Source organism: Haliaeetus leucocephalus, unplaced genomic scaffold (genome assembly GCF_000737465.1).
Source record: "Haliaeetus leucocephalus isolate CR32 unplaced genomic scaffold, Haliaeetus_leucocephalus-4.0 Scaffold587, whole genome shotgun sequence".
Taxonomy (NCBI): Eukaryota; Metazoa; Chordata; class Aves; order Accipitriformes; family Accipitridae; genus Haliaeetus; species Haliaeetus leucocephalus.
In genome coordinates this window covers 2,344,492-2,370,782 of record NW_010973023.1, presented here as the reverse complement: position 1 = coordinate 2,370,782, position 26,291 = coordinate 2,344,492, and the positions used below count along the sequence as shown (strand labels likewise).

The window sequence follows — 26,291 nt, the reverse complement described above, 5'->3', positions numbered from 1 at the left end:
GGAAGAGGCCCATGAAATTGCCGTGGGATTACACATGTAACAGAGACAGCGCATAACTCCCTGGGCAGTGCCAGTAAGAGTGAGGAGCTCTCACTTTTCACAGCATGTACCTCCCCGTAAGCTGCTGACAGCAGCCTGATGGCAAGGGACGAGCCTTGCGCTGGCTTGCAGACCACTGTGCAGCCTTAATCAGAGGGAACGAGCTGAGGGAAGGGGAAGGCATGAAGAACAACAGCTCCTGGTGGTGATAGCAAGTGCCATGCAGGATCAGCTCTGTGGAGTACAGCAGATTGTGCTGATGGTGTTGCGTAGAGGCCGTGTGGGGTTGTTTTGAAGCTTGCTTTAGGACTGCGTTTAGTCCAGTCCCTCGGATACATGTCCCATTAGTGGCTGGAGTGTGTTAGGCTGCGTGTTTTGGGTTGAGTTTGAGGTGTATCCCCCCCCCCCCCCAAAAAAAATGAAGTCTGGGGGCTCAGACTGCTCCATGATGCAACCAGAAATATGGGATGTGGAAAAGTATGGGAAGCAGGGCAGCCAGGGACTTGCTCCAAGAGCCCGCTCCAGATCCAAAGTGAAAGCTGATCCTGCCAATGCTCCTCTTTCAACGTAACCCGTGGTCAAGCATGCACTAGCTCATCTCTTGAGTGAAGACAACTGTGAGCCTGGTTCTCTCTTCGAGCCTTTTTACGAAGTGCAGTATTGCTGTGTTTAAGTGTCTTTCAGTTGTATTGTGAAGCAGATGGGAAGGTGGCATGGTTGGAGAGAAGGGGAATGGATCTTTCTTTTCTTTGTGAGACAAGTTCACAATTGTTTTACTAGAAAGCAGTGAGGAGAACAAAGTAATTGTTTGCTTGATGACAACTACAAATTCAGGAGTCATTGATCCAGAAACATCCCCTTTCTTTCTGTCCTTAGTGAAAGCTTTATTTTAAATGTGGATGCACGCTCTTGAAAGGATGTGGTTGGGATAGTGTCTCAGATGCCAACTGATGGCTATTTATCCTGGGCTTACTGTCAGCTGCCTTGTTTTGCCTGAGGCTTTTTATCGATTGGGCACTGAGAAATTACAGCTTCTTTCTATTTTGACTTGGAAGGCGTGGGGGGCAAGCTTCTGACCTGTATCTTCCTGGGATAAAAATAGCCAAAATAATCTGGTAACTGCCTTGCGAGTGGTTTGCAAAGAAACGATTATCAGATTCATCACCAGTCACTTGGACTATTGCAGATGTCTTATTGGGATGCGTTATTGCTCAACAGTTTTCCTCTGCACTCCTTTTTCTTATCTAGGAACTGGAAATATGCAAACAAAAAGCTCTAGTTTCTACTGTATTACTGAGAACGGTAGAGTCCATCAGAGGTATTGCAATTTGTGTGCCAAGCCGACCCCAAAAACGGCTTGGAAAAGAACCTGAAGCTGTGAATGGCAAGTGGCAGTAGCTGCCTTGTGTGGAGGATGTGGACTGGCAGGTCAATGGCAAGGTCTCAGGATTTAGCACTTGTTGCTTACAGGGGGTGTAATTCCCTGCCTTCTCAGAAGTAACCGATTGCTGCTATGTAGTGAAGTGTTGTCCAGAAAGTATGTAGCTAAAGACAACCAGAAATGTATTTGGTCGAGAGGTCTCAAACTCCCTGCATTAGCAGATAATTGCTCATCCTGAAAAAGTCTCAGGGCCACTGTATAATCTTTCTTCAGCTGAGAACAGGCTGACGTTGGAAAAACTACCAAGTTCTGCAGACCTTCTATCTCATTTTTTAAAATCTTTTCTCAGAGGTTTCTCCTTGATTGCCTACAATTCATCTTCTGGTGTTGAATCTGAAACCAAGGGCAGCGCTTTGGCCACAGAGGCTGTCACGTCCCTGAGTAATGACCTCCCCTGCCTTGCATATGCACCTGCTAATGCATCCTGGAATGAACTGATGTCTTCTGCATCATTGCCAAATGGTGGATGCTCAGTTTTGTAAAGTCCTTTGGCTTTTCTTTGTTGTATCCTTGCTTTGCCAGGTATTTCTCATTAGTAGTTGTACACTTGACTATTAGTAATAATATCATCATCATCAACGTGGTAGGGTTTTACTCATTTGTCACTGAACCTTGCATCCATCCATTTTCCAACTTGTCGTTGAATTTTGCATCTCGTGCTCCAAATGGGGATCTCTGGTGTAAGGGAAAACCTGAGTTTTAAATGCAACTTTACTGCTTTTACCAGTAAATTGTGAACTACCGCAATACACTGGATATAACAGATCCAGAAGTAGATGGTGACTGATGGGCTTTTTAAACCAGGTGTGTACTTGGTTTAGGGCAATTCATGCAGACCTGATTTTCTTACTGACGTGCCCCATGTAGCCTCTCAATGTGGATTGTTGTTTTTTGTTTTGTTTTTCAGGTTTTTTTGTTTGTGTTTTTTTAGAAAACTTGAGTAAAATCAAAACTATTTTTGCCAGCTTGCCAGCCAGACATACTGACAGAGAAACAAATCATTTGCCTGCCTTCAGCTTCACCTTGATCCATCAGTCTTGCTTTTCCTGTTACCTGATTTTTTGTTCTGCCTCTTGAAATTGTCCTTTCTTTCAGGAAATGAAATCCTAGTTGCCAATGCCGATTTTCTGCACCTCTTCCTCCTGCCTTTTTCTCCTGCCTTTCTTAAAATTTTACTTCTCTTGCTCTGTAGGACTTTTCCCCTACTCTGGGTGTCCTTTAAAGATAATTGTTGGTTGTTCATCACTTTAGTCAGGGCGTTCAAGTAGGCCAGGGTGATTTGCATCAGGTTGAAAGATCTGAATACATGGAAAACTATTTAAATAACCTCTTCGTTCCCAGTTCTGCCCTGCATTTTTAAACTCATCAGAGTTAATTATGGTAAGACTGCTTACAGTTTTCTGTAAGAGCTCACTGAATGCTTCAACCTTCTGGTTTTGTTCTTTTTTTTTTTTTTTTAAAGTAATAAAGCTGTACTTCCCTGTCCTCCTCTGCTTTGGTTTTGCCTTGGATGTTGTTGTTCGTTTTGCTGCTTCATCTTTTCTAAGTGTTTTTATCCGTGCATGTTTCTGTCTTATTCTGGAGCGTTCTGTAGCCATCTTGTCTTTGTTTTTCTATTTTCAACATGTTTAAATCCTGCAAACCCAGCTACTTCCAAACCTGTCCTGGCTATATTTTTAAAGTAACTTAAACAACTCTTTGGAACAAATGAAGATAAAAATAAAGTGTTCAAGTTCCCATCAATGAATAATGGCTTCATCTTATTAATTAATGAGTAGAAATACCCATCTGGAAATTAAGCTACACTAAATGTTCTCTAGCTCAAGCCATAAATCAGACAGGCTGGTGTCTGCCTCCTTCCAGGCTTGATGGATGGTGCAGTTTGTCTTTCCCTTGCGAGCATCTTGGACTGGACAATCTGCAGCCATCATTTCATTGCCGGCTGCCATCAGCCCAGGGATTAATCTGCCCAGTTCAACCTCCCTGGTACAGCTGGGACAGCTCACCCCTGTGCTTTTCTGATATTTTTGGTGAAATCTTTAGATTGATTCACACAGAACCGATTCAAGAGGACATTTTCTTGACAATTATTTTTAGTAGCTTAGGAAAAATTTGGCTAATAGAGAGCTTGAAAATACTTTGTAGGTAATCTGGTTTGTCTCAGTACTATTCAAAGCAGGGTTTGTGGCTTATAAAAGAGTCAAATCGTGATTGCAAGATTTGACCTCTTTGCACTTTCTTTACTTGTCCATGGCAGTAAGACAAGCTGCTTCCCTTCCCTGTCTGCTTTTTGGGAACTACAGAAGCACCCCTGTGATCTCTTCTAGGCAGTAACAGTGATAAAACTATACAGCGGTGTGTGGCACAGATAATTTTAGTGTCTTCTGTGTTTTTGATTTAGTTTTGTAATTGCCAAAGCTTTCTCTGTAAATACGTGGTAAAGCGTGGAGGGAATTGGAGCTGAATACTTTGTAAAGGTAGGAGGTGGGGGTTAAACTTTTTTGTAATGGAAACTGATGGTATTCTTTTTGGCACTTGCAGACCCAGACAACTCTTCATCTTAGTGCTTTCTAAGCGTTGGCTTAAACCATTGTGCTTTTCCCTTGTCACACAAAGGTCAATTATACATCAATTGATTTAGGAGAGAGTCTCCAGTAACAGTGGTAAGAAACCACAGTGCAGCAGTAGCAGAAAACACGCTTTTCTTGAGGCTTAGTCCCCCAGGTGACCAGTTTATCTTCAGGGTGATGGTGCAACAGGATCTGTGAAGCAATGTGGTTGAATATGCAAAACATAGGGATTTTTTTTCTCTTTTAAAGTTATATATAGAGCAAATAATCACAGCCTAGGACTCCAAACCCCTCCATCTTTCATTGGCCAGATCTCAGGATTTTTTTAACAGATAATTCTTTAAAAGTTTGTCATAGGTTTAGCTTATCTGTTTGAGAGAAGGAGTCAACCAAAGCAAGAGCTTTTGTGGGCAGCACTATTGCTGAGCCGGGAGGAATCCTGGTATATTGGGTGCATGGGTTTTAGTACTTGATCAAAATTTGGTGTAGTGCAGTTAGGATTTTAAAGCCTTCCTTCAGACTGGTCTAAGGGACTCTTCTTCTCCTTTCAGAAGGCTTAAGGTTTTTGGTTGCTTTAGTTTGGTTTTTTTGGTCAGTATTGTGTTGGCACTAGACAATGATGCTTCATAAATGCAGTGGAATTTTACATTTCCTAATAAACTGATCACCTAGGCTCTTGAAATTAAATTACTTCTTTGCTTCTTGTAGCATCTTTAGCTCGTTTTAGGAAGCTGAGGAGAGGACAAGAATGTTTAACTGCTTCAAGAGGCTAACTTTGTGTTCTGGGATTTTTTAGCTTTGTTTTTGGGCTCCAAAAGCCAAGCTAACTCTGCATGTGTGGCAAAGTTTTGAGTCCAAGGCGCTCAGCTTTTTGTTGAGTGAAGCTCATTGATGGTATGAAACATCACAGCTTTGAGTAGCACTGTGCAACCACCACAATCCAGAGCAAAAGAATTTTTTGCATCCCGAGTAGCTGACCCGATGTAGGACTGCACTGATTTGGGGGAATCGCCTGCAGTATCCTGACAGTAAGTGGTATCTGAAACCAGATTTACTCTAGCCACCTCCACAAATGCAGGAAGAGTCTGAGTTTTTGGCTTTGGCATACGGCTGTTGGGATGCTGCTGGGAAAAGGACACCACTTGAGTTCCACCTTGGAGAGTCTGGTTGCAGAACATAGGCTTCTCTTAAATATGTGCTGTTTCTGCAGTGGGGCATAGTAGCTGTATAAAATGAGCTTGAAACCTCTCCGAGGTTCTGACTTTTTCATTGCTGTTCATGTTTTGTAGTAACAGAGAAGGTGTCTGTATGGGGAGCAACAGAGCAGAACGTGTGTTTGCAGCTACTTCAATTAAAAAACCAAACAAAACCTACCCAAAACTCCTCTAGATGCTAGAAAGCAAGTAAATGGAATTGTCTTCAACGTTGCTTTGCTTCTCAGCATTTTATTAACTATGGAGATGCCAGGGATGCTTGTTCCCACTGCGGGGCTGCAGCCTGCAGCCACGGCATGGGGATGCCCTGGTGCTACAGCCGTGATGGTTAGGTGCCGCAACCTCTGCACAGCAACCCGTGGGCTTGCGTGTTCATTCACCCCTCCCCATCGAGATGTGGATGCGCATTTGCAGAGGGAGTGAATGCAGGTGCCCAAGGCATGGCCCGGGTCATCCGATGGGGCTGAACGGACCTGCCTGGATGTGCAAGCTCCTCTCCTGCAGCCAGAAGATGACGCACCTTGTGGTACCCACCTGCAAGTTGCATGAGATAGGAGGACACAGGGCTGGGAAAGAAGGTGGTAGGTTACTGGTAGCAAGTAGGGTGAAGTGATTATGATCTGGACGTATCTACCCAAAGGGTTTTCAGAGCAGGGGGGGAAAAACAAACAAAAAAAAACCCCAAAACCCCCAAACCCAACTTCTACAGGTAGTGTATTTGCTGTGTTGTGATTGCTGGGTGCATGTGCTTAGCGTGGTGACTGTGAGATAGCTTGCTCTTCAAGGGGAAGGCAAGTGATGTGTCAGCTTGTGTGTTTACATCTTCCTTTAACATTTTTTTAATCTATACTAGTATCCTGGGAGAAGAGGTACCTTATACAAATATCTCCTGATAAACTGCCTCTTTTTTTTTTTAATAAATAGAGATATATTTTTTTTAATCAGTCAATACAGCAAATAGAGAACCTCAGTCTTAATGCAGTTTGGTTTCACTTCCAGTGTTTAAGGTGTCAGTGCTTTAAAAGATGTTCTTAAACGTTCTTCTGTGACTACTCTATTACTCATTTTGAAATAAAGATAGAAGAGTGTTTGTTTGTGGTTGTTTTTTTGTGGTTGTTGTTTTTTTTTTTAAATTAGTTGAAAAATGTAGGCACTTTATTTCTTAGAATTAAAAAAAGTCTTAAAAATCCCCACTAACCAACAATTTTGCCAGTGATCTTGGATGTACTGGTAAGACTGAAAATTCACAACAGTGGGAGAGGAAGTCCACGGTCAACAAAATAAAAAGCCTGTATCAGTTTGGTTGGCTTTGAGGTGGGTTACCTGCTTCATGCTGGTGCCCTTCCGTGGTGTCTGGCCAGCCAGGTGAGCCTGCCGAAATAGCTGGTGCTACGGACTTGCGCTAGAAATAGATGGGCTCTTGTCAGTTGTTCTCTGCCAGCAGCTTTGTACTGCTGGAAGTGCGAGTTTAATATGTCACTTGTTCAAAACTGCTGGATGTAGCATGAGAAAAGGCACCTTTGCTCCAACAGCCTCACTGCAAATGGGTGTGTTTGTCAAAATTGACCCGGATTTGTGTCTCAGAGCACCTCAGCTGCTGGTACGGGGCTCTGTTTTGTAGATGAGTCCTTCTCTGAAGGTGCATCTTCATCTGAAATAGTGGAGAAGCTGAAAATACTCCCCAGGAAGCTGTGGGCGCTCCTGGGACTGTTCTTGCCTCTCCCTGCTGCACGCTCCCCTTTCCCCATGCTCTCTCCGGCCGAGCCGTAGCGTGTGCCGGAGCGGGTACGTGTGCCGTGCTGGCTGGCCGCTGGGGCGGCTGCTGCTTCGTTGCTAGGAGAGCCCAGCAGAGTGATTTTCTTTTTTTTTTTTTTTTTTTTTTTAAGCCGCTGGCAGGCTGAACAGATGAATTTTGGGAGCTGCTTGTGGTGCCTGGGCGATGCTGGCATGTTCAGCACAAAAACACAGAGAAGGTTTCAGCAGCAAGTAGAGATGCAGTTCACCAATGAATTAAAAAAATTACTAATGAGGGCTGAGATAGCAAGTGCCTGTCTTATAAAAAAAACAAGGCTGTAAACCCCGACATTTTAGTAACTACGGAGGATCATATTTTTTTTGCTATCCATTTAGGCTTTTTTGATCTGCAGTGACCACTGGGCTGTGAATCTGGAGAGGCTGATGGCTGAATGTTATTTAGAATAGCGATGTTTTGCTCTACCCCTTCAATCCAGTTGCCTCCTCATTTATTGCCATTTGCTGCTGCTTGTGCGGGTGAAGCTCGGCTGGCCAAGTGTCATCCCACTGACGCTGTAGGTTGGCCACTCAGGTATGGGAAGCTCAGCCACTCTCTTGGCTCTAGAAGTAACAAGGCAAAAGCCAAAAAAAAATATAATGCGAATAATCTATATTACTTGTTTGAGAAGGAGAACTCAGCATGGTTATAGTTTAATTTATTGACATATTGCCTGAAGCTGCACTGATGCTTGGGTATGATCACTGGAGGCAAACCCATGCAAGTGATGGAGAAGACGCAACTATGCTTTCTCTACAGAAACCTGGAGTGAAGAAAATAGAGAGAAGAAAAGTGTAATTTTTTTTTTAACTTTGTATGTTTTTTGATGTTGCAGTGACATCTTAACATTTTTGTAATGCTGTCCTTTGCTTTGAGTGAGAGAGATGGGGTGGCTTCTTTGATGTCTCCAGACAGGGTTTGGCTTGATGGTATCTGTGCTGCAGCACAGAGCGCAGAAAGACATTAGAGGAGACCAAGTGAGACAGAACTGGCAAAGGTAGAGATATATACAGTGGAACAAATGGGTTTGAGATAAGTTTTCTCTATTCAAGTATTCATAATCTAAGTACTGAAAAGATAATTTAGCATTTTTTGCTTCAACTTTTTTTTGGTGGGGGCAGATGGGTGACTAGAAGATCTGGTCTGGCAGTCCACAGCAGTAGGTATTGAGTTCTTCTGTTTTAACTCTACCTGAATGTAAGATACAATCTTTGAAATATTTTAAATAGAGAACTGCTTCAGCAAGATGGATTTCTGCATATCATTTACAAAGTATGTTTTTAATGCCTTTCTGAAATCCAAACTTATGCAAAATGGGGCTTGTTATGCATGTCTATGCATTTTAATCTCCTGCAGTGATTTGTCAGTTTTCCTTAACATCTTTCTGGCATATTACAGCCATTCTTCAACTTCGCTTCACAGGGCTGCGTTTCTGTCTTAACTCACTCAGTTCTCCGAGCAAGGAATGAATTGCAATTTAGTTATTGTATGGTAAGGTTTATAAGCTGATGTGCCTATTTACTTGGATTGGGATCAGTACCAGTTGTGGATTTAAAGACTGGGAAAACCTGGGTGTAATTCAGGCTGCAGTATCTTTTATGCTTTAGTGTAAGCAGTTGTTGCGCAGCTGTTCGGTTAATGTTCTTGTTTCTATTGATTTGTGCTACTTGTGTGTTTCTGTTTTACGTTGATAATTTGTTAGTAATTTTTTTTTGTTGTTTCTGCTTGGAATGTCTAAAGTAGCTCTGCTAACCAAAGAGATGATGTGACTATTTTATTTTTTATATTTTTTTCCTCTCTTTCCAGATGGGCTTTCTGGCAGAGACCAGCCAGTAGAGCTGTTGAATCCACCTAGAGTGAACCACATGCCTAGCTCCGGTAAGAAGAAACTTTTATTAAACATTGTTCCTATTCTGGGAATGCCGTAAAGTATTCTGCAGTTCTATCTTGCAAGTGGGAGAGCAAAATGCAAATGTGAAATGCTGGAACAAAGTGTGTTAGAACTTGCACACATCTACTTTCCCAGGCTGGGCGAGTGGGATTTGGGAGTGGAGAAGAGGATGGAGCACAGCAGTCTCAGGAGTCTTAAATAGCTCAGCCCTTACCCTTGGCAGGGGGCTGAGGAGAGCCTAACCTGCTTGGAGCTGCTTGTTTTTCCTTAGAAAGGAGAGGATAGCAGAACAAAGCAGCACCTTATGAGTCTTTTCACAGCCTTAAAAGGAGCACTGCGAGGCAAAGTAGGTTTTTGAGTTGCTGCTCCCATTAAGGAGAAATCTCCTTGTGTTGAAATGAGGAGCCAAACACAAGCTGATCAAAGCATATCACGCTGGGCTCAGGGCTGTTTACTTTTCTTCGCTATTCTAATGATCCTGCTACAGTATCTCTTGGGTCTTATCCTTCTGGTATGAAGCAAGCACAGCAGCCACAGTGTTCATCCTGGAGGACTGCTCCTCGTGGAGCTGAGAGGGATCTTATGGCTCATAGTTGCAGCACTTCAAGTGATGGAAACCAAAGTTTTGGTCACAATACATGAAATACTATGGAAAGCAATCTGTTGCTGTCTTTTGTGTTTTCCCCCTTCTCTCTTCCAAAAGTATTTTGTTTCCAGGTGCAAACAGATAGAGATATTTATACTAGGGATGATTTGGTATATGAAGCATTATCTACTTTCCAGGTAGAAGCTCGAGTTTTCCAAAAACCCAACTTTCCCTTCTCTGCTGCCTTCCAAAATGCCTTTAGGTCCTTTTATATTAAGGAAGAGATCTCGCAGAAGATCTAAGCGCTTCTGGTAATGCAAGTTGGAAAAATGTAAATCAAGCTTATTCAAAACAACTTCAGTAGATTGGTGGGGGTGGGGAATGGGCTGTGACCTAACCTAGATTTTTGTGGACTTAAATGCATATCTCAGGAAGGAAACTTTTAAGGAGGCAGAGCTATTGTGTTGGAAAAAAAAAGAAAGAGATCCTTGTTTACCAGGTACAAGTGTTTGGCTTTGGATTCTGAGAAACCTCTCTTCCCTCCGTGTGTTCCAAAAGTTGTTTGTCAGGTAAGGGAGGTTATATTCTTCTAACCCTAAGAGAGATTCTCATTTTAAGAATACCGTGGTAACACAGGTAAACTTAAAGGTTTTGTATCCACATGCTAGATTGAATTTTGTGGCTCTGCACAAGAGGAGTCACAGTCCTCTTTTCTGTCAGTAGATCCATGGCCAGTATTGTGAATGTGATGGGTTTTAGTCTCTCTTTTTCTTTTCTTTTTTTAATTGATTTTGTTGTTGCTTATGTTTAATGTTTCCTTTTGAGATACTACAGGACAAAGGCTGATGCTGGTTAACACTTTGGGTTGGTGGACTTCAGTATGCTCTGACTATTTTTCCCCAGATGAAGGGAGGCTTTTTTAAGGTGTTATGGACTCATACAGGATTTATGGAATTCTTACTGTTTGGATTCCATTTTGAGTATTTTTATAGCTTACCTGTATGCCTACTGAAACAAGAAACAGCTAGCCATCACTGGGGTGCTGTGCTCATGCTAAGTGGGTGGGATGTGACATAGGCAGCAACGTCTCTGTGTCGAATGACTTCTGCCAGCATCTGAGCCGTGGGAATTCCTGTCTCATGCTGGAAAGCTCAGGCAGGTCGTGCGTGTAATGGGCGAAGGGTAGGACTGACTGGGAATGAAAATGTGACCTTATGCAAGAAGCAGCATTGGCTCTGGGCAGTGGTCACCCAGGTACTTTTCACTGAAGACCCTGTACTTATTCAGTTTCTGCTAAATTTTGGAGAAATCTTTTCAGCCTTGCAGTGTGTACACAGGCTGGAAATGTCTACCTTATATGTTGATTTGCAGAACGATAGTTAAAACCTGGAAGCACAGTGTTTGGCAAAAAGTAAAAGGGAGTTTCGGCATGTTTGTAAATGCAAGCAAGTATCGTTGATCTTGGAAGTGGCTTATCGGCTGGATTTCACGTGTGGTGCCTGCCTATACCTATGTATCCTGACGGGTTTTTAAAATTACTGTTAAAAGTTGCTGTCAGCTTGACAGAGTTACCTACCTGGGCAAACCATTGTCCTGTCTGGTTTTTATCATTATTACCTTTAGGAGTTTGCTGCAGATCCTTCTGAGAGAAGAAAGGAGAAGTAATACCAAGTATTGCTCTGGAAAAACAAGTTACGTGTGGGTTTGTGGGATGTTGTTCCAAGTCTCAGGCATGGCTGAAATAATGGTGTTGAAAAACAGCTTAAGGAAAAAAGTGCTTAATTGTGTCCTGGGATATTCCATTTAAAACCTTATCCCATCCCGGTTATGGTAAAGTGACTGATTTGTAGCCCTTGTGATGAATAAACTCGAGCGGACAATGAGCCTCTATCCCCAGAACTGCATTTCTAGTTAAGATAAAGTCATTGTGGTGTACTTGTAGGAAACCAGAATGTTTCCTCTTCACCATGAACCAAGTGAAGGAGAAGTTTGATCCTTGTTAATTGTTCTTCTCTGATGTAAGGGGATGAGAAAGGGATGTACAATACCTAGGTCATAAACATGCTCTGTTCTGTGGAAGCATCTCAAGTACAAAATCAAAATGTTTAAAGCATTTTTATGAAACTGTTTTAGGAGTGAATTGGGTTGAGTAGAATGGAGTTCAGTCATTGGCAAGATGTGTTTTTAGGAAAATGATTTCTCTCTCTGCTTTTTGCATAAATTAAGGATAAATTTAAGGAGGGGAAACATTTTCTCTTTTCAAATGTGTATCGCCCAAAATTGGTGCTTCTGAATTTTAGTTGCTTGTAAAAGTAAAACAAGACAAAACCCCCACAACCCACATCTTGCACAGGAATATAATAATCTGTTTGATAATACTACTTTCTCTTTTTCTGGCTCCAGAATATTACTGCATCTTTGGCCTGGACGAGGAAGGGACGATATTGCTTTTCCTTAACTTTTATTTGCTGAATTCAGAGATCTTCAGAGCAAGGACTACACAGATTATTTTTACTTAATGTTACATGGAAAACCTCATGATGATTAAGGGGCCAAGTTTAGCAGGAGAGAAAGCTTCTCAGATACGTGGGCACAGAGGTGGCCACTGCCTGGTTTTGATGAGTGGCAGTGGATTGCTTGCAGAAAGATGAAGGAATTGTCCTGCAAGTTATCATACTGGTTTTAAGGACTTTTTGTGTTTTATAGTATTTTGCTTCTTTTTAGCAGTGAACTTAGCTGCAGTCTGCATAAGGGGACTGATTCATATGCAAGGAGGGAGGGACAGAGCTCTCTTGTCTTCTTACTTTTTCTTCCTATGCTTTTAAACCGAGCAATGCTATGCCTTTTCCACAGTGCAAAGCTGGGTGGCCAGTGTAAAAGACCTCGATTGTGTAAATATCTAGATATGTTGTACATAATCCTCTTAAAAACATCACTTGTGTACTGTTGAAACCATCCTTGAGATTTATCAAATAGATCTTCGTTAAGCATGCTTTGTAGAATGAGTTTTCTTTTTTTATAAGGCTGTGTTCACAGTACTTTGGATAACTACCTTCTCTAAGTCTTTTCAGTTTTTCTTGTTGGTATAAACTTTATAGTTGCTCATTTTGTTACAATAAGATCTTAAGCAATTCTTTAGTATTGGAAATGTGAAAACAGCTTGATAGCTGTGATACATAAGTGAAATGCTGGAATTAAGTAAGATGGAAGCTAGTCCCTTTTAAACTTAAAAGCTTTGCTTTAAGTAATAAAACTGCAGATTGGGATTAACAGTCTCAGCTGACCAGCCGTGTTTCCCCAATATGCTAGTCATGGCCTAATGTGAAGTTCTAGGGATGTCTGTGTACAGTTCAATTACTGAATTAGGAAAGAAATTCCCCTTCGCATAGCATTTCCATTGGCTTTTCAGGGATGTGTTCCCAAGGTGTGATAAAAATTGCTGTGACTGAGTGCAGCTGACAAGTAGTATGCATTGGGACGTATCCATTGCAGAATACAGATATATGGAGAGGTTGAGGAAAAGATGCTGGGCTTCTTTCTTGCCCCTAAAGTGAAGACCTCTCTCTGGCTGCTGTTGCAGATCAGATGGAAAGCTGCTGCATGCCTTCTTGAGGTTGTTCTCCATCTGTCATCTGCAAACCACTGGCAGTCTGTGAGGCCATCGTGCACGTTAGAAAAGTGATCAGTGGTGGTTTTCTGATGACTTTTTGAGGGTTGACAGTATTCTGTAAAACTGGGTTGAACAAAGCATGGAGGCTGGCCGCTGCTGAGCAGCTTCTGTAAGAGCAACAGGGGCTTGACTGGGGATGTCCTAATGATGGTGATGAGCAGGCTGCGTCTTCTACATGAGGCTGCTCAAAATGGCTCTTCTGCATGTGGCTGTGCCCCTGCTCTCCATCCAGGCCACTGCCGCTGGCCACACTGACCCTCTGCTGCTGCCTTTACCGCGATGCTGCTGCTCAGCCCTCGGGACGGCTCTTCCAGCACAGTACTGGGGCTCTTCTGGATCTGACACTGGCAAGAGCAAGGGCAGCATGGCAGGGGCAGCCAGAGGATTACGCATGAGATTTCAGCTCCCTGCTTTTTCATCTTCCTGGATCTAATTATCCAGTCTCACTTCCACATTCATTTGAAAAAAAAATGTTGATGTATGTATGAATAAATGGTTTGCAAGAGCCTTTGGACTAATATTGTTACATGATTTTACAGGCTTTTGAAATCGGAGATTAATCCCCGTCTCTAAGAGGAAGGAGTGCGTCTAGTTGGTCTAACAGAGCTCAACACCATGCCTTTGTTAATTTATCCCTTCAAAGGAAGGGGATGCCTTCTTGCTGCACTGTGTTTTCAGATACTTGCCTGCTTTCTATAGTGTGTCTGCTTCAAAAGCTCCTTCAGAAAGGTACCAAATCAGCGTGGCATAGTGCGGCTTTGAAGCAGGTTCAGATTGCTGGCTGGTCAGCTAGGATTTGGGGAGCCCAACAGGCTCATGCCTCTGCAGACAGGAGCCCATTTGTCCTTGTTCACAGTGGGACGTGTTAGTATGGGAATGGCATATGGTTTTTATCATGCCCCAGAAGTGTAGCTCACGTACAGAAAGGCTTGTCCTTTAACGTTAAAAATATCCTGATCTATTCTTTGTGAAGGCGGGGGGGGGGGGGGGGGGGAACCCACCCAAATTATCATTAAAAGTGAGTTCTTGAGAAATCATTTTAATGTCACAATCATACACTAAGCAGATTAAATTGTTTTTTGCTTATTATCCTATTGTTAGCTTATTTAAAAGCTGGAGCTATTTTTGCCAGGCTTAGTTTATTAATTTTGCCACCATTTAGATGTTCTAGCATAAGATAGCAGAGAAGCTGCAGATTCATGTAGCTTAGAGCCTTGATAGTTAAAATCAAGTTAACCTTGTATTTACTGCAACAGGTATTATTTCCAACCCTAAGCTAGAGGTACAGAATGTAGCCTGTGCAATGACAGTAAAAGTGTTTTACCAGCTAGAAGTACTAGTAAAGCTCACTTTCCTTAACCCGTTGCTCAACAAGGAAAGCCTTGCATAACGCTTCAGCCAGCTCCCAGATTTCCACAGATGATTTGCTGTATTATTGTGCTTTTATAAAAAGCCCTTTGCAGCATGTCCAGAATGTGGTCAGCAAATCTGGGGTTATTTATGTAGGACAGGGGAGGGAATTGCCACATCTAGAGACTCTTGGCGGCTCCCTGCAGAGTATCAGGGAAGTTCAAGCTTCAGGACCTCGTTGCTGGGCTAATATTGCACCCAAACTCATGTTTTGTCGGTCATAATCATAGCATAATTTAATGACTAACTCTCCGTCAGCACGTGCCTGTTGCAGGGTTGCATGCATGTGTAGGGGTGTAAGCAAGAGGGATGAGCTTTTTGGCCAGCCCGGTGAGGCACCATCTCTTGCCTGAACCTCAGCATCTGTGTCCTGCAAGGAATTAAACCATTTCTCTTGCTGAGCTGGGTTTGCTGGAGCAGGAACCGCTTTGTTGTCTGCCCAGAATGTGGATGTCCTGATCCTGTGGGATGGGAACAGCAGGACCCTGCAGCTCCTAATCTCTTGTTTTGTTGTGTTTTGTCTCAGAAACAGTATTTAGCTGTCACCTCCTTTCTTACCCACAAGGAAATGGTTATTAAACGGAGGAGGTGGGATGAATTATTAACGACTTGTTCCTCTTTTAAAAGCTGAAAGCAGCATTTAAATCTTAAGCACTTGAATACAGAGCTGTTTTCTTAGATGAAAGGTAACTGGCAGGAAAGTTTGCTTTACTGCAAGACCCAACTTGCTATTTTTCTTTATTCTTCCCTCACCTTGTTTAGTTTATTAATTCATACTGATCAACTATAGATTTCACTGGATTTGCTTAGTCCCGACTGTTCACAAAGTGTTATTTTCAAAAATAGTAATTCTCACCGATTCCTTACCAAAGGAAAGGTTGTTTCGTGGTTTTGCTTTTATATAAAAGCAGGTGATGGAGGGAAGAGCCTTTGTATGCATGATGGTATTTACATTAAACTTTCTGACTTCTTAGGGAAGGAGGAGATGGCATGATACGAGCAGACATTTAAAGGCTCCCTTGAATTGTTAATCAGTAATCTGTTCCCATTGCCTATGGCTCTTCTAAAAATAACAGTACCGTGCGATGAATGAAAAGTGATAAATATTTCATGGAAAGTTGATCATGGATTGAGGCATTTCTCAGTAAAAAAATTCTGCGTGTCTCAGATGCGATCTTTCAGTGACTGTGCCGTGTCCTGTTTGCCATGTGTGTTTCCTCTCTGGGTGTTTTGCCTGGATCTGCAACCCTAAAGAGGTAATAAAGATAAAATTTTTGTTGTGTTGATTTTTATTTTATTTTATAATTCCCTCACTTTTTCAGGATAACACTTGTCCTATGGCTGGAGTGGTCTGACACACCCTGTACTTGACTCTTCCGTCAGCTTCTCCTGACACCTCCTAGATGGATGTGAGTGTTAGCTGGAGGACGAGGGTGGAGGAGTTGCTGTGAGGACTGTTTCGTTAGCAGTGTGTTTGCTTTGGTTTGCGTTCCCTTTTTATTGGTACTGCAGAGCTCCCCAGAGTGCTTTATGCCAAAATTAACTCAGGGTAGTTTATCGCTGAAGGGGAAATAGATGCCATAGGTGTGTGCTCAGCAGTGACCTGCGTTCCTAGGATTTTAGGAATTCCTCTTCTGACACAAGATGCGTTTAGCAAGATTCTAGAGGCTCTTCCCCAGCATATATTGATTTTCAGGGCTGTATTTGGCTCTGCTTTGTCTTTGGGCAGTGGAGGGAATATCAGCTGAATGGCTTGTGCAATGATGCCTAAAATATTGTACCAGTCTCCAGATGCTGACCTGGAGAATTGTCGTTGGTTGATTAAATAGACCTTTCCTCTCCCTTTTTGTTGCTTTTCACTCCCAGTCTCCTCCCCTGCCCTGAAAAAACCTGCTCCAAACCCAGAAATGATTAGGGCTGAGACATAATTTACTAAGTATACAAATAAAAATTATAACTAAGCTACTTCAAGCCGAAAAGCCCTAGTAACACTGATATGCAGAGTTAATGTGAAAGCGCTGCCAATGTGTAAGGCTTTAACTTTGTTTTGACTTCTTAAGTGTGTAGGCCTTGAAAGATGGGACGTTGCCTTCAACAAATAGGGTCTTTTGAGAGCTGGATTGCAATGTGAGCACTTCAGCTTTACCGGCTTGGTTTCCTTCTGTGTGCCCACGCTTTCCTAAATCACAGACTCTCCAGGCTCCTCAAAGAGTACCGGGCAGGGATGTCCTCCTCTGTCCTCACCTAATTCCTCTTGCCACCAAGCAAATGTGAAATCAGCATTTTCTGTGCCTCAGATGCAGTAGTAAGTTCATTCACACTAATGCCATCTCATTTAAGTTTATGGTTGGTGCTGGCTTGGCAATTGCCCCTTGAACGGCTTGATTCGAGGTCTACCTTAAGCTGGTGTTTCCTCTAACTTGAAACAAGTGCTTATGATTAAATATCTGCTCCTTTGGCTTAACTAATATCTTGTGATTTAAACCACTCAATCATTACTACTTTTCCATCTGTTTTTCATTCAAGAAATTGTGTCATATTGGATGATTCATTCATATTTGATTAGAGATTTCATTATAAGCTGGTCTTAAGTTTTTGTGATCTAATAAAAGGCTTTGGAATCATTGACTTGGAACTGTAATTGTAATATACAGAATAAACATACTGCACATTTTAATGATACTTTGCTAGGTGTTTTTTTAAGCTGTTATAGTTCTTGCCAGTGAATTGTGCAAGGTGAATTTGTTTAAAAGTTTCTAACAAAATTCAGCGACTGACCTTTTCCATTGGAGAGAGGAACTCTTCACAAGCTATAGTAGCATTTCTCCAGGTTGTACAGGAGACCAAACCATGGGTGAAATTTAGGTCAAAACTTGCTTTCCTTAACCCGTTTGTAGTCCTGCTCATAGACAGTCATGCTGTAATGATATTAATGGAGGACTTGAAGAACCTGAGTTGTCAGGGTACTATGTGCATTGGTTAAGTGACATATGGAAGGCTTTTATTTACACTAAGGACAGTGATCTGCCACCTGTATGCAAATTGTTTCTCAGATTAAATAAATGAATACAAATTTTTTTCAAATTCTTCTAAAAATAGATTAAACTGTTACAATAAGGTATTTTTTAAAAAGTCTTGATGGGGGGCTACCTTTTATCCTCTATTTTTTGCTATTCCAAAACTGTCTTAAGCACTCAAATATTTTTTTCAGTTGTATATATTTTGTGCTTTAAATATTTTGGGAAACTTTTTTTATTAGAGACATATCAGACCAAGTTATTTTCTGCTGTACTTTTCTTAATGTTTGATGCCTGTATAATATATTAGAAAAGAAATATATAATGCGAAACTAGTCAAAGTGTTCTATCTACTTGATAATGTACCTGTGAAGGAAGCGTATCCATGTTCTGATTGAATGATTTCCATGAAGTTTTGCTGGGTAGACTGCATTCCTGCGGTCGGGGAAAGAAAAACCTGTCATGAATGAAATTAGCAGTTTTAGTTTGTTCATACGTTTTGGGAGGAGGATGGGGGAGGATGGACAGACTCAAAAAAAGTTTCGAGGTGGGTATTTTTGAGTTCATTTTGCACTTGTGAAATAATTGCACCTCATCAGTATCATTCTTGGTGAGCCAGATGCTGTCATAAATGCTGCCAAAAGCTTTCATTGAAATCTTATGCTGGAGGATTAATTTAAACTGGCTGTTTTGACTGTGTTAGGGTAACTAGACAAGCACCTCGTTCAGTGATAGTGCTTTCGTGTGACTGCTGGAGCCAGGTTGTGGTTTCATGGCAAATGTGTCACCAGGATCCTGAGACAGTAGCTGCAGGAGGAGTCAACTGAACAGAGCAAGGAACTAATGATGGTGCAGCTATTTTGGTCCTGAAGGTAAATGAACGTTGTTGAGAGCAACGGGATGATCTGCATCTGACACAAGCTTCTTATCTGGGAGTGGGCAAATGACATGACATACAGAAGTCTTTCCTTGCACATCTGGCTGGAGATCAGGCCTGGTCTCCAGATGTGCCAGTGATCACATGGATGAAGAAGGGTTTCCAGCTGATGCACAGATGTTTGGGAGGTAGGATGGTATGGTATGGTTTTCACCATGAATCCTAACCCTTGCAAACCCCACTTTGGAAACAGGTGGGTTGAGTAAGGTTCCCTTGTATAATGGCAACCTCGAGGCTTGGCCCATAATGTCCGCATTGCAGCTGGGCTTGTTTGAACAGCACTTCGTGGCATGTGTGCTGGAAAAGGCATCCAGGTCTTTTTCTGAAGGAACATGAGAGTTCCTCATCTGACTTAGAAGATACCTGTGATTCATCCCAGCGGCTCATTGCTCTGGAATGAGGAGGCTCTGCTGCCAACTTACTGTCTGACCTTTGTCTCTGCCTTCCCCTAAAATCAGGTAATAACTGTATTTGCCCGTCCACGCAGTGGTGTGTTGTAGTGGCCACCTGCACAATACCTGCAGCTGATAGTAGGAAATTGAAATGAATTTGGTAAAAATCAAGTCCTAGTACTGTCCAGGTGGTAGCCTGATCCCTTGATGACCCCAAGGTACAGGAGGTATTAGCAGATGTCAGTCTGCTTTCCATCCATGAAAACTCAGTATCCTGATCAGAAGTGTGAAGCTTAAATTGTTGGTTGTCTGAGAAAATAAGTTATTCCTTATTAAGGAATTCTTTAATTATTATTCCTTATTAAGCCTCACAGTAGAATCAGGGTTTCTATGCAGTAAATATAAGGGCATTTCCCTTACTTTTTTTGCTTTAATATAATACAGATTCTGTTAAACTTACATTTTGACTAATTCCTTGCACATTTGTATTTGTATGCACCTACAGAATGAGTTTCTATTAAGCAAATAATGTATCGTGGGAGTGAATGAGTTGGACGGAGGAAAAAAAGAATTTACAGGAAATAATCCAGCTTCTGAAATGTTGGAAATGCCAGAAAGCAGGAGAATTACAAGAACTGAAAAAAACGCCCTTGTATGGGGATGAAAGCCACAACAGTGTTTACATGTTTTATAGAATATCTTCAACGCAAATTTTTACCAGGTCAACCACCGGTAGCTAGCATTTACTTTTTGTTGAGTTTCCAATAAGCTGCCCTATTTGTAGCTCACTGCGAGGAGAACACAGTGTCACTTGGGTCGAGATAAGGCTCATTGACGGAGAAGTGTTATCTTGCCTGCGCGCAGGGTCAGCAAGGCAGGGTCCGGGCTTGCTCCCTCTTACCACAAAATGCAGCATAGCGGCTGCAAGTCGTGAAGCTTCCTCAGGCACACGCAAGCCTTGCCTTTGGGGAAGAGGGGGTGGGTAGCAGGATCCATGTGGTGTGCTGTCTCAACACCCAAGGGGACCTGGATGCTCCAGGTGAGGGAATATCTGGATCATACCGCCATTAAGAGGTGCATTGGGGAATGCTGTACAGCGACACTTGACCGGAGGAGACTCTGCTATGACTGAGCAACTCTGGGTCAGTTTGTTTCAGCCTGTCCTGATCTGGCTGCCTGCACCCATGAACAGGCTTCTCCCAGCTATTGCCAAGGGCTCAGCCCAGGTCAAGAGGTAGCTCCACAGCAAAGGGCTGCTGACCCCAGACCATGACTTGTCCCAGCATAAGCCCCACCTGGAGCTGCTCATGCTCCGTCTGTCCTGCTGCACCCTGTACTGGTTTCCCACCATGCAAGTCCACAGCTCTGATGTTCTGCTGCAAGCATGGATGCGCGTGTTCAATGGTAGTCTCAGGAGCCCACAGCAGCAACACTTGGTGCACCTCTTGTGCAGGCAATGTCTGTTTGGTCCCCGGAGCTTAGTCTTGGGCATCAGATATTAGAGGAGTGGATGTCCCTTGTGCACACTGCTCTTCAGTGCAGTTCAGGCTTTTCAAGGAAACACGTGAAAGCCAAGTGTTGCAAGTCTTACCTGCTTGATCATGCTTTGCTCTCTGTATTGATGACGAATATTTATAATACAGAGCTGCTTCTTTAAATTTTGGTGTGCAGTTGCAAAGAAAATAGTCCTTAATTCTCTTGGTCACCAATGATGTTCTTCTTCCCTTTTGACCTTGGTGAGCCATGACACCTGAAAGTGAAGGCACTGGATTTTATTCTATTTTGTGTGCCATTGTCATAGTTTTTAAAGCTCATAATTTTTAAAGTGATACTTTTCTCTCACTCTTTAGGAATACGGAGAAGAATGACTGAATCGTAATAGAAACCCTCAGAAATTTGGACACAAAATCGTTAGCACAAGTATCATTATGGCCCTTTTTTAATTTGCAAGATGTCTTTTACTGGTGGGAAAGAGGATGATTGCAGAGCAGGACCCTTTCAGATACGCTGATATTGTAGGGCTTGCAGGACAGGGGAGTGTGGAAGCAGGGTGCTGCTTTAGTCTTGTTCCAAGCAGAGATCTCCTTTTAGGAGGAGACAGTATATTGTCATCACGTAACACAACTTTGTTTCGCCAGGTCTCATATCACGCCGAACAAATTATTACTTCTGCTAATCTCTAAGTGGCAGGCAGAGTTGAAGGCGTTTGCCCAGAGAGTGTTGGGACTCCAATGCCTGAGATACAGATCTTGCCAGCCAGCACGTGGGGTTTTATTCCTCCATTTCTGAAATAATTCTCTGATGAGCAGTGGGTTTTTCTGTTTGTTTTCTGTTAGTGAAAGGTAGTGATTTGAGGTCTCAGGATCAGCAGTAGGCTTGTGAAGGTGTTTGTGATGCACTGAGAGGGAAAAGCGAGCAAAACTAATTCTTGCCCTTCCGACAGTAAGCCAAGGAGCTGGCGTGCTTTTCATTTAAATTGGAAGTTTCTTAAGATGGTATTAGACCTGCCCCATCTGTCTCAGCCCAGGTTAGATGATGAGGGATTTTGCTTAACTGAGCAGTAAAGTTCTGCTGATAAAACCCAGCTTGGAGAGCGACACTAATTCCCTTCACATAATACGCTGTAGCACTCAAACATGTTACCCTCTCAAATGCGGCATGCTTCAGTCCTCGGGTCCAGGACTGTGTTGATTTGATATCTCCAAATATTAAAAAAAGGTTATGATTAAACAAGTGGCAGATATCTAAAGCATCAGAGAAACATCCCCTTCTCAGTGGGATTGTGTGCGCTTGTGTACCAGAAACACAGCCTGACCTGGAAGCACTTCCTACCTCTGAATACACAAGAATAAAAAAAACTACTTCAGGGATCCTGCTCTTAATTACATGAACTTAAAATATTTATTTGAGCAGACTTTATTACTGTATTTTTGGGTGAAAGGTATCATTATAGATCCTGAACAGGACTGGCCATGCTGCATAGTGGCAGCCACAGGGCATTCCCGAGTGGGAGCAGAGGTGTGGAGCTGGAGAGAAACGACCAGCTCTGTCCCTGAAACTCAAACCGATTGTGGTGTTTAGGTTTCCACTCCACTTGAAGTGTGTATGTGAGGGCATTTAGCCTCACAAATCAGGTTTTAGATTTTAAAGCCAGCTAAGATGTTCCAGAGAGAATGGCTCCTCTTCTGCCTTTCCTACGTGTAGGTCTCTAAGATCTAAAAAGCAGCCAGTTTTTCCTGGTGGCAAACACGTTGTGCTGGCAAACTGCAAGTGGAGCATTAGCAAAAAAATACCCCCAAACCTACATGTATATAGATCAAAAAAATAAAATGTCTTTCACATTAAGTGTAAATCCCTGTTACAGGGTTTTACCATGTCTAGAAGCAGTGCTAAACAAAATTTAGATCCCTGTCCTCCCTCCTTGGCTGTGTTCTCAGGCTCAGGAGTTAAAAGCCCATAGCAACTGGGGGGGTTGTAAGATAATGCTGTGAAGAAGCCAGAAGGAAAGGCTGGAGGGGAGGAGGACTGAGTCAGGGCTGGGTCAGACGTGTCTTGGTCCAAACACAAACCAAGAGAAGCCAGAGAATCATCTGTCTTGTATGAAGTGGACGATACACAGTAAAGACGACTTTCCACCTTGGCCCAAGCTACTGGAGTGGCAGAGCCCCAAAACTGGTTCCAGGTGATATTACAGAAAAAATGGGCTGGGTTTGATATATCTGAACTTTAACTGAGTTTGAATTAACGTAACTAACCCTTCATGACAGGGCCTTTACGTGCAGTACTTTGGAGCAGTCAGCACTGTATAAGAAAAAACCCCACCTCATTTCTGGATACTTGGTATGTGCATCTTGCACTTTAGACCGGGGGGGAAGTACTTTAAAGGCCTGAAGCTGCTCTGTTGTGACAGGGTAATGAAGATGAATAATTTCCACCTGCAGCTGATCCGGAGAGTGGATCCTGAGGATTGTAGCTAGAATGCTTTGTTTCTCTTTAGGTACTTAAATGTAATTACATTTAAACCAAGAATTACCCGCACTGTCACTAGTAATGTATTTTCTCCTGAAGAGTGCTGTGGAAAGCAGCAGAGGGCTTCCCCCATAGCTTGTGTACCTTAAAGCCAGGTGACCACTTGGTCACTGAGGCTTGCTGGGAGGTCTGGTGGGGAGCTTCACTTTGTGGTATACCTGTGTTGCCTTGGAAATTTTTGAACTACATAAGGACATACTCATTATGGGCTCAGTAAAGGTGACTGCCAATTTAGGTTGAATGGGAATTTTTCACTTCAGCCGCTTGAACTTTTTTTTTGGTGTGGTATAAAGTGTGGACTGTGACTGCCAGCGGCCTTGTTAATGGTGCTTTGTGTGGGGGTAAAAAGTTTGCTGCAAAAGGAGTTTGGTTCCCAAATTATTCCTTCCTTACATTTCTTCTAATGTGTTGTCTGTGCTCCAGGGCACTCTGCGCAAGAAAATCATGTCTCTGCAACTGATGTTCATCTCCACAGTGTGGTGGTAGTGTGTAGGCTGTGTTGGGGGGGGGGATATACATCTCTTATGATTATTTTCGACTAACAGAAAAGCCTGTTGGTAGTAGGATTGAAGATGTTGCACTGCTGTTCCAAGTAAAGAGAAAGAGGATGGTGAAATCTTACTAAATCTGCTGGGATTTGGGAAGAAGTTTTATTTTGGGCAGGGCTGGAGGTGACCTCGCTGTCAGTAGCCGTGTCTCCTGACTCTCCTTCTCATGACCCAGCTGCTGCTGCTGTGCTCACCATCATTCTCCCTCTGGATGGCCACCAAGTTTGGAGGACAAGAGCCCACGGGAGGGAGTTAAACTGGGTCCCTCTGAAATGGAAATACAGTGGTTTAGCTTTTATCTTTGCTGTGACCGCTCCTCAGGGAATATTGCCACTTGTAACATTTTGCATTTGCCCATCCGCATCATCCTATAAAATGACTGATTGACAATACTAGTATGTAACGTATTTTAATAGGTGAGTGTTTTGGTAACAATCACAGCCATACCGTCTTTTTCCTCCTGCTTCTGAGTCGTTTGACAGAGAACTTGTTTACTTAAGAAAGCAAAGGAAATTTGCAGAAAGTTAGTAGCACCTTAACCAATACCTTTCCAAGGTTAATATGAGCTGTCTGGGGGCAGGGTACGTTTCCAACATGCTACCAGTATGTCATTGTTTGTTACATCGGTGGTAGCGGTAGTAGAAACCTTCATACACTATAAATCGTGTTAAACATACGGAAGAATAAGTCCAATGTTTGGGAAAAAACCTAGGAGGTGCTTTGGTTAATGAGGAAAGCATGGTTTGTGGCTGCTCTGATCCACCACTATGTGCTCCTTACAAGCCATTTCAGGTGGGTAGAGCTTCAGGTGATCATTGGTGTTCAACGACCAAGTTACTGACCTTCAGAGATGATGCCCCCAAAATTTCTTGCGATGGGCAGAGCACTTGGAATGGCTAAACTTTACTTGGCTACTAGTCGAGCTCTGTCTTACCTAATGGTGCTAAGAACAAATAAATAAAAAAATCCTTTTGGGGACCTTGAGGACCTACCATGGTGACCCCATGGCAGCTCATGAGCATCATCACAGCCTGGTACAGGCTGCAGCACAAGGGTGTTGGTGTGTGCTGTGGGTGGGTGAAGGGAACTTTTTCTTTACCTTTTTTTTTTTTTTTTTTTTAAGGGAGGAGAGAATATAGTTACAATGAAAAATTACCAGTTAAAAAAAAGGAGTAATAATGAATGAAACTCTCTAGAATTTCCTTTCTGGAATGACAGCATAGGAAAAAGTTTAACTTCTGTTTAGGCTGTTGCTTTACATCTGCCTTGATACATGATATGGCAATGTCCAGATGCTGATAAGAGATGGAAATAACATAGCAGGAAAGACATAGGCTATGTTGACACAAATATCAAGTATCCTCAATAAAGAGCCAAGAAACTTCATCTGGTTTTATGTGAAGCCAAATATGTACGGTATCTGTAATGAGCTTTCTCTCATTCTGAGGCAGAGCGAGAGCCATGAGGTCATTTTACCTCGTTCAGTGTAACAGGGCATTAGGGGAACTGCCATGAAAATTGTCAGTTTATCTTGATTTGGGAACACATGGATTAATCCACTCTGGTTTTAACTATTCATTCCTGAAGCTAGGTAGTAGATACCCACCATTCAGTCTGAAAAAGAAAATAAGGTGATATTTGCTGTCAAAATAAGAACAATACACAGAAATACTAAAATGAAAGAAAACAGCCCACAGATTATCTGTTTGCGTAGGGCAGATAGGTTCACAGTAATGACACAAATAGATATATATATAATTTTTTTTCCCAGTAAACCAAGATTTGTATTTTGAACAATAGTATTCAAATTAGATCTTAGGAAAAGGCTTCTGCTGTCAGACCATGTATTGCAGGTCGGATGCTGTTCTGCCTTCACAGAGCATCTTGGTGAGTATTGGCTTGCAGATCCACAACTCTGCTTAGCCTTTAATTACAGCATTGTGATTAGCGCCTCCTATGATGCATAAAATCTGTGAGGTTGGGTGTCTAATGGATTCCTGTTTCTGGCTTTCTTCACTTCTTGTGCTGTATCCTTTTCTTGTACCAAGTTTGCACTTCTTTTTATAGCAGCAGTGCTTAGGGCTGTTCGGAAAGGGCCACAAAGCTGTACAAGGGTGACTACCTGACCCATTTCCCAGCGAGTGCTGCTCCCACAGACAGCAGCTCAGCAGTGAAACTGTGAAATGTTTGCCTGGACTGATCAGGAGTTGGGAGATCACGGGCTTCCTTGAGATCTGCCACCTCCTGCCTCTGCAGCCTTCTGCAGACCTGATGCTCTTTGTGGAGATGAGGGAGCAGCAAAGGGAGCCCAGTTTCCCTTTGCGGGCTCATGTGCCAGGGTTGGGTGCAAAGCTGGCATTGCTACCGCCTCCACTCCTTTTGTGCCTCGGGAGAAGAGCTGTCTCAGCTGTATTGCTTGCTTTCCATTCAAAGTGTTAAAGCCTTCAAATTCCATGTAGCAAGAGTCATCTTGGAGCATCGTTCCCACCTGGCTTTTGCCAAGCGCTCACTCAGAGGGTCTCACTTGACCTCTGCAGTTGTGGCTGCTTTGCGTGTGTATGCTCAACCCCAGTATGTCATTTTATAGCTATTGCAAGAGCATCTTGGAATTCAGTTCACTGTCCTGAAAAATTTTCTGCACCAGTTTTCAAAATATTGTGGATAAGCCAGCCTTCTTCACTGAAGCCTCGTAAGTTCTTTGCAGCTCACTGGGTACTGAACATCTGCTGCGCAAGCGTTGTGTTGCCTCTACGTG

General features: G+C 42.7%; 1 protein-coding gene across 3 annotated transcripts in view; it reads left to right on the top strand.

The window, feature by feature from the left end:
* The window catches only part of HDAC4 (histone deacetylase 4), a 231,926-nt gene that overhangs the window by 65,322 nt on the left and 140,313 nt on the right, over positions 1 to 26,291 (top strand). For all 3 annotated transcript variants that reach the window (XM_010577919.1, XM_010577917.1, XM_010577918.1), the window contains one exon: positions 8,863 to 8,934. In XM_010577919.1, the coding sequence (XP_010576221.1) occupies positions 8,863 to 8,934 (72 nt within the window). The remainder of the gene's footprint in view (positions 1 to 8,862; positions 8,935 to 26,291) is intronic.